The 8783-nt window shown below is 39.7% G+C and overlaps 1 protein-coding gene across 4 annotated transcripts; it reads left to right on the top strand.

Annotated features, from left to right (window-relative positions):
• LOC103388735 (amine sulfotransferase-like) lies at positions 1 to 8338 on the top strand. 4 transcript variants are annotated; one of them, XM_008323866.3, is made up of 8 exons: positions 1 to 126; positions 363 to 454; positions 4295 to 4465; positions 5530 to 5744; positions 6072 to 6198; positions 6272 to 6366; positions 6446 to 6626; positions 7635 to 8338. In XM_008323866.3, the coding sequence occupies exons 3-8, from the start codon at positions 4300 to 4302 to the stop codon at positions 7757 to 7759; spliced, it is 909 nt and encodes a 302-aa protein (XP_008322088.1). In that variant the 5' UTR covers positions 1 to 126; positions 363 to 454; positions 4295 to 4299; the 3' UTR covers positions 7760 to 8338. The 4 variants fall into 4 exon arrangements, with proteins under 4 accessions (XP_008322088.1, XP_024917530.1, XP_008322087.1 ...); XM_025061762.1 differs by lacking the exons at positions 1 to 126; positions 363 to 454 and adding an exon at positions 517 to 963 and having other exon boundaries at positions 7937 to 8338; XM_008323865.3 differs by lacking the exons at positions 1 to 126; positions 363 to 454 and adding an exon at positions 523 to 963.
• Positions 8339 to 8783: the final 445 nt, after the last annotated feature.

Here is an 8783-nt window from a genome sequence, read left to right as displayed (position 1 = left end):
AAACACTGAAAAGGCCAGGATGTCCTCTTTTGAGCACATCAGGAGGGAAGCTCAAATGAGTCAAAAGAAGTTGAACAAAACCCAGAGTCCCCTGCAGAACACACAAATGAACAGTCTGGGTCTCAGGTGAATATAGACATTATGAAATCACAGTTATAATTTGAGCAGACGCGGCACTCAGTCAAAGACACGTCTGTAAAAATCCCCCTTGAATAGTGTCTCTAACCCCCTGCAGGTGTGTTTGGAATCTAATTTGGAAAAAAAAATTCAATTTCTCCAGTTATTTTTCCACTATCCAAGACTAATGTTGTTAAAACCTGGATATGAAAAAAAAAATTATTTATCCAATTTGATTTTGGCAGACGGAACAAGACCTGAATCACTGCAAGCTGGAGCAGCAGGGAGTGTGAGGAGCTTTACACAACCATGAAGAGAGTGTGAGAGGCCAGTTCATGTAAGGTGACACAGTGTGGAGTCCTGGTTTACCCTGTGTGTGTGTGTGTGTGGGTGGGGGGTTGGGGGGGGGTTCAAACTAGGCAGTCTCACATGGGGAACTAAGAGAGCTGCTTGTGTAAGAACACACACTTGTTATGGTTGTAATGTTGCACAAGCAGCGTGGGGTTCGTCCTATGGTTCTTGTTCATCTCACCGCCTTCATTATCACCTGACACACTGAGCCCCTAACCTCAGTCCTGGGACTCCCTTCTTTCCTCCTTCCACCTCCTCCTTTTCACCCTCCCTCCCTCTGTCATCGTTCTGACTGTACGAGCTGAGGTGTGGTGAGAACCGGACGCGCTGACTGTGCGTAAAGGCGCACGCTCGACGCGCATCTCGAGGCTCTAAATGAAAAGAGGTGGGACCACGGAAACGTATTTATAGCATTAACCTGCTAGAGTTTTTCCTGGTGGAAGAAGTGAGGGCGCAAGTTTACGCAGCGTCGGACACGGGAGCGAGCAGCAGCAGGTAGGTCGTCACGTTTACACAACTCGGTGACGCGGAGAGATGGACGCAACTTTGATCACTGTATTTTTGCGGTTAAAGGAGCCACAAGTCAACGCAGCTTGTGAGTTAAAGGAGATGGTATTGGTTCTGAAGTCGGCGATATATGTAGATTTTTTTGTTTGGTTGTTTTTTTTTTTCTAAAAGCTGATCCGTTGGTTTCCATGCTGCAGACAATATTAATTTCGTAGCCTGTCTTAAAAAGTCAAATAACCAGGGCATGTTTGACGCACTGTTTTGAAATGAATCGTAATAGCCGCAGGACCAAGGCTGATGATATGTTAAAAATGTTCATTTCAAATCTGCAATTAATGTCAGATAATTTGGAAAATCAAGTAATTTTTTTCTCAAGTTTAAACATTTCATATAACTCATATCAAAGATACATCATGCAATAATTTATTTTAAAAATCAAAGGTGAATAATTATAGTTTTCCAAAAACAAAAATATTACTACTATCAATTTTTTTTAAACGTGTCAATATTTGATGGTATCATTTGTCAATTTTGAATGAAATCCAGCCACACTGTAATTCTGAAACGTGGACTACTACAAATGTACCCAATAGGAGGCAGTAATGCAACTATAAGAAAACTAATGCTGCCAATGAAACCCCCCAAAAAAGATGTGAGGCTGGTGGTTTGCAGCCTAATCTAAATCAACATCAACCTGCAGAATAGCCTGATTAGTTTATAATTTTTAAATCTGAATTTTAATGTATTGTTTTAAATTCCATTCTAAGATGCATTTGTTTTCCCTATAATTTATAATGAGAAATTAAAAAGTCCAATTTGTTTGTATGTTATATACAAGTTTTCTCCTGTTTGAAATCGCCTGAATCTGGCGTCAAAGTTTAGGTGGATGTTATTTTGTAGCCTAGACAATAGTTATCGACTGCCTGACTCTTAAGAACAGAGAAGGTCATTCATTCAATTCTCTATTGGCCCATAAAATTCTGTTGGACACACTGTCCTCAGCCAGCCATGTGGATTACGACTGCAACATGGTGGTCTCCAACATGTAGCTTCAGTGTGTTTTAGTGGCCTCCTAGTGCAACTAGAAGGCAGATTTTATGGCTTCTGAAGATCCACTTTGAAGCGATGGACAGTGGTGGTAAAATTCTCGTAATGTCAGGAATGTTTTTAGCCATAATATTTGTCTTTTTCATGTGTTTTTAGACAGTTGAAGCTTGTGATCCAAGACAGATTTCTGGGTGAATGCACAGTAAATAATGGTCTTAACTTTTACCTTTAGTTCAAATTTGTCATTAAGAATCAGTGTGCTAATATTTAACAGGGTGGTTGGTTAGCATGTAACAGTGACTCTATATGAAGTGTTACCATAAAAGCATTATTTCTATGACTTACATATTAGTAGAAGAACAAACAAACAAATTTGAATTTAGAAAAATAAATTGATCCGTATTTCATCAGCCAAAGTTTTATGGGGAAAATTAGTCTAATAATTCATTTGTTTGGTTGGTAGCGGGATGTAAATGTTTCCCAAGGTCTCCTAGTCTGTATGCCAATGTGTCCCTGTGTATCACACTAATCCACACAGTGGATTATATTTCACCCTCACTGTCCATCGAGGAATTAGCTCGAGGGGGCTAGGTGTCATGGTCAGCCTGGTGTGTGAAGTCTTGCCCAAGGACACAGAGACAACTTTCTGGTTGGAAGACATTTCAAGTTTCTTTCTAACAAACAACCCAGATATGTGAAATAGAGGAAATGTTGCAAACAGATGTTCCAGTGTGTTGGTAAAGGAAACGTAGTGGACAGAGGCTAATGTGATCGCCCTAATCAGGGACAATCTGACAAGTTCATCTGAATAATCACAGGTTAATTTGTTATCTCTGCTAATTGCTGGACCAGAAAGACAAATAACAGCATATAGATCAAATGTGTCAAACTCAGGCCCAGGGGCCAAATCTGGCCCGCTGTGTAATAATAAATGGCCTGCAAGATCATATCAAATGCGTACTAGAGTTGGCCCGTCAGTACAGCCCCTATATACTGGCAGGATTTATAATATTAGAGGTTTATGCGCTATGTTAGGGCGCATACATTTTGGGGTTTTTTGGTGGCCTGTGAAAAAAAGATTTACATTAAAAAGGAACTCAAAAAGCTACAGATAAAGAGACATAATAAGAAACAAATACTACTGAGGTGTGCGTATTAAGCTTTAGTTGTTCCAGATTTAATGTTTACACAAAACTAAAGGTCGTTTCCATATGAAAAACTTCTACCTTGGAGAGAAGGTAAAACACGCAGAATTGCCATCAATCTTTCAATACATATGAAGTTTGGCCCCTGACTTTCTCCCAGTTTTTAATTTTGTCCCACTGTGAATTTGAGTGTGTCACCCCTGATATAGATGTAAGTGTTCCACAACAGTTTTTATTTGTGCATTATCCAAAACAAAGAATCATCAATATGGATATATTTCAAGAACAATTTGAGAGACCTTCTAACATATCTGCTTTGGCACCTTTGGTTTTACAGCTTCCTCACTGACAGATCTGCCCTACATGACCATTCAGCAGCAACCGCTCTGCTGGTCATTGGCTTTTTTACTATAGTTAATATTATGTAGGAAAGGGAATAAAAAGAGCAGTGTTTCAGCATGTACACATGAAGGAAGATACATATAACATCAAAGTTCTTTGACTCTAGTGGTTGTTTTTTATGTCAGAAATGTAATATTTGTGATCTATTAAGTCAGATAGCACTAGTGCATAATTCTTCATGAAAGAGAAATTTGTCTAAGTTCTCAAGTGCACAGAAAGATTAGAGGTTGGAACTCAGTGATGATGTGACAAGGCCATTATTTTTGTTGCTGGATGTATTTGTTATGGTAATGTGTTGGTATATATGAGAGTATATGTTATATATATATATATATAGTTGTAATTTATAAATGTCCTTGTTTAGTTGTTACATCTCGCTAACTGCTAACTGCAGCATCTTCTAGGTTTCGATTGTGAAATGGGGAAATGGTTTGAGGTCAATTTATTGGAGATTTGTTTTATATATTTCAATTGAAGTTTTCTTACTTAAAAATGTGCATTGAAACAAATGGAAGGAATCGGTTTATTATATTATCTTTACAGAACATGTAAATCTGTACAATATTGAAAAATGTCATCACTGTTAGCCATTACACACAGATGATGACTTTTCTAACACAAATGTCTGTTGTTTCCATGGAGTACATATGTTATCCTTAGTCTGGCTGCCGGATGAGTGGAGAGTGAAAACCAACTTATTTGTTTTGTTGTTTTTTTCTCTTTAGTGATCATGGAAAGTGATGATGTCAAGACACAGAACCATCAAAACTGCACGCTGGTGTCTCACAGAGGCTTCAATCTGATCAGCGGTACACACGACCCCGATGAAGTAGATCAGATTTATAACCTAGACATCAGAGATTCCGACGTGTTTGTGGTCACATACCCCAAGTCAGGTGAGGAGCAGCTGAAGGCAGAAAAACACACACGCAGACACACATTGGCTTTATTGTGACTTGTCCGATGTCCAGCAGTGGTGAGATAGAGTGCACTTGAGGTCAGTGTGATTTCAGGAGCTCCCAGCCCAGGGGAAGGAGCAGGAGCTGATTAGTATGTGCAGCATTTCCAGATGAATGTCCCGCTTCTTTGTGAGCTGCAAATTGATTTCAACAGAGAGCAGGGAATTAAACCATCAGGGAGACAAGTGTGTACTGTGGAAACACTGAAAGAGGAATGAGGAGAGAGTTTCACAGAGAGACGAGACTGGAGGAGTGGTGAGGCCGCGTCTGTGAGAGTCCTGATGGGATGAGACTGGAGAGAAAAGGGGGAGGGAGAGCTGTAAAGTCTGGAAACAGTGGTACAAAGCAGCAAAGAGCAGAGAGTTGTGAAGAGACAAGGGGAGTGCTAATAAGGGGGGGACATCAGTGCTGCGGAAAAGTGACTGCAGGAGAGAAGTTCAGAAAGAAGAAAGGGAAGGAGACGGGATTGTTGGTGAAGACTTAATGGGAGTCCAAAGAGGATGAAACTACAGAGGAGAATTGGTGAAGATAGCTTAAGATTGTCAAGAGACAATAGAACAGTGAAGGGGCTTACAAAGAGTCGCTAGATGGAAGGGCAGAGGAAACCTGGAGGAGCCGTAAAGGTAAGGAGTCTGTAGGATTAGAGAAAGGTCAGGAGAGAGGAATTAGAGGAGGGAAGGAGGTGAGGCAAGAAGGGAGGGGGGTCAGATGAAGGAGACGGGGGCTAGATAAGAAGAGGAATGAGAAGGTGAAAGAAGTGAAGTAAGAAGAATGAAAAATAAAAAGAAGAGGACACTGGATATAAAGGGCAGACTAAAAGAAGAAAGTTAAATAAAAGGACCAGAGGAGGGCAAAATCATTTTGACATGACATGATTGCATACTTCATGGGCTTTTCTCAGCTCCACTGATGGACCATGGTTGTATCTCAGCTGGGTTATAATTATGTGCTGTGACTGAATTCACAGAAACCTTTGTCATTTCTCTTGGTGTGTTGGGCAGGGACCATCTGGATGCAGCAGATTCTTCTGCTCCTGGAGGCCAAAGGAGACATGACAGCCATCAGCCAAGTCAACAAATGCTCCAACGGTGATCTCATCCCCTGGATCGAGTTGAACGGCAACATACAGGCCTTCATCGCAGCGCCCTCACCAAGGCTGAGAGTCACACACCTGCAGTACCAGTTCATGCCTGCTGCTCTGGGCCACAAGGGCAAGGTAAGAACTTTAACCATACACAGCCACATATAAACCTTTTTAGACGTTGATAATGATTTATAATACTAATTCAGAGGGTTGTGGTTTTATTTGTGATTGTGTAGGTCTTTTGACAGCAAAAATATGCAATTGCTTTCCGTCCAAGTAGATTCCCCACATGTTCAGAACAAATACGTCAAGGGCAGTTTTAACATCAATCGCTGTCAGTGGTAAAAAAAAAAAATTACATTAATGTTTGTCAACACAGCCTACATGTAGAAAGCCAAACAAAGGGTGTAAGGGTTGCTCCTCTCTCAGTCCCTATACCAGGACTTTATCTGTTTGTAGGTGATTTACGTGGCAAGAAATCCCAAAGACGTCCTGGTGTCATACTTCCATTTCCATAAACTCGCCAACATGTTGGAAACTCCAAAAGATTTCAATGGCTTCTTCGAAAAGTTCATGAGAGGAGATGGTAAGGAGATGGTGCATCTTTTGTTTTTGAGTGTTTGTGAAGAGGCACTGACACTGTGCATTGCTCATTGCAGTGTTCGCCTGCCGCTGGTTTGATCACGTTAAGACGTGGCACTCACACAAGGACGACATGAACATGCTGTTCATCACTTATGAAGAAATGATCCAGGTAGGAGCTAATAGTGTTTCAGTCTGTGCGTTTTCACATGATGCCGTACGACTTATTGTTGTCCACGGGTTTTGTTCAGGATCTGCAGTCTGCTGTGGAGAGGATCTCCCTGTTCCTGGGTAAACAGCTGACAGACAAGGAACTGGCCAACGTCGTAAAGCACAGCACCTTCAACAACATGAGAAAAATCCCTCAGGCCAACTACGAGCAGGTGCCAGTCGACCTTCTCAACCACCACCAGGGGAAATTCATGAGGAAAGGTTGGTACGGCTACAGCTAGAAAACAAATCTGTAATTGGGAATGGACCATTATTTAGGAATTACAAAATATTTTGCTTTCAAATACAACGTATTTGAGAAAATATTTCCTATTTTCCCAGTCCAATTTAGTTAGTAAAGGATAAACTAGTTAGAAATTGAACCGGTAACAAACTTAAACAATGTTGAGATAGTACAGAGAAACGTTAGGTCATAAGCTGCTCAACAGACAGTCTCCATTGTTTGATTCTCCTCTTCGTGATGTTGAAGGCATTTAACTATACAAATCTGGACAGCAAGCAGGCCAGTATTGTCCCACATTTGTATTTTTGCAGAACGAGGCCTGAGGAAGAAGTACATTCCGTATATCTCCTAAAATTGAAATAAATGTCTTTTCACTGGTCCGTAAACGTTTAGAAAGTAAAAGTAAACTTTTTATGTTTCTCTTCGCCTATAAAATAAGACTAGTAGCAGGAATAACCTTGTTCTTTTGATTGAATAAAGGTTCACTTCAAACAAAGATGGCTGTGCTGTACAGAAAGCAGAGTTTAACGATATATATACAACCAGGTTTTAACAAGACACAGGTGTGGTTTTTATGAGTTAGGGATCAGATTTAAACAAGCAAATGTAAAAACCTTCAGCTGCATGCTTCAAAAAAACATTTCTTTTAGTAGAGAACGCTCACATAAAAGTAACATGTGAAATGCAATGCACTCTAGCCTAAAGTAAAATAATAGACAAACTTTTTTTTTTATCTTGAACTTCAGATCAACCATAACAGCAATAAAAAGGTTACATACATGTTGAAGACATGCAGGCTCTATATTAATTCAAAATCCTCTAAAACCTGTGAAACCTGGGCTAATTATAAATGTTCTCCACTGTCTCAAAGAACGGCATGAAAACACACAAATTAAATCCTGAGATTCAGTTCTGATCCACACTGACGGTAGACTGAGTGAAGATTAGCAGCACTGGAATAACCTTGTTCTTCTGTTTAACGTCAGGCACCATTGGTGACTGGAAGAATCACTTCACTGTGGCCCAGAATGAAAGGTTTGACGAGGTCTTCAACAGAGAGATGAAGAACTTCCCTCTGTCTTTTATCTGGGACATTGGAGACATTCAGTGATCAGTTGTTCATCTCATGACAATGACAAGAAGACAGAGATGAAGACAGTAGCATAAAGAACTCTGTGTTCCACAGAAACACCTGGTCCTATTTCCACTGTATTATACTACTATAATTATTATAAAAACTTTATATATTTGTATATTACATTTCACTTTTTTTGCTTTTATTCCGTAGGATACCAGAATTCAGTTTCCTCACAAAATGGGCTTCACTCACACGCAGTGCTAATGAACGATGATGAATAATTTATGCTGAAATCTGGGATTTTCATAAACTTCTTCATTACTTTGTTGGAACGTGCATATGAAAAATGATGAAGGCTGCATTATGTGAAACACAAATTTTTGTTTAACTATATATTAAGCTGTCTTTTTTACCTTATTTATTTACTCTTACTTTTTTACTTTCTTTAAGCAACGCAACAATACATGTTGTCTCTGTTGTTTATAAAATACTAAAAGGACTAAGTAAACACGTGTGCTTTCACTCAAACCTGAGCTAATTTAGACATTGATGCCCAGAATACAACACTGAAGTTGGGACAGATGGTATTGTGTCCCTGAAAAAAAAAAAAAATAAGGATCTCCGATATTATCGGCCCGATATTAGCATAATCATGTAATATCTGTAAGAATCGTTATGGGTTTTTCCTCCAAAAATGAAAACCCAATAATGCAAAACCTGGGAAATAATGTGTGCCCTAAAAATACCTTTGGGTAAAAACGACTGTACATGAAAGTGAAAGTCACTAGATGGCAGCATTGCAGCTGGGAGCAGTGGGACTTAACTTCCTTAACTACCAGTATCGGTCTCAGTTGATATCGGAATCAGAAATTAGGGGGTTGGACAATATCGACATATCGGATATCGGCAAATAGTTAATCGGATCTCCCGAGTAACAGAAGACATGTTTTTGACTGGCTTGTCTGCAGCCCAGATCTGCAACGTTGAAAATGCCAGATGCAAAGGATAATTTAACAACATTTATCATGTCATCAGCTCAATTTAAATGAACTGCTTT

The sequence above is a fragment of the Cynoglossus semilaevis genome, chromosome 13, assembly GCF_000523025.1.
Source record: "Cynoglossus semilaevis isolate Cse_v1.0 chromosome 13, Cse_v1.0, whole genome shotgun sequence".
NCBI lineage: Eukaryota > Metazoa > Chordata > Actinopteri > Pleuronectiformes > Cynoglossidae > Cynoglossus > Cynoglossus semilaevis.
Note: the sequence above shows the minus strand (reverse complement) of the source record. Positions and strands in the feature narration are given on the sequence as shown.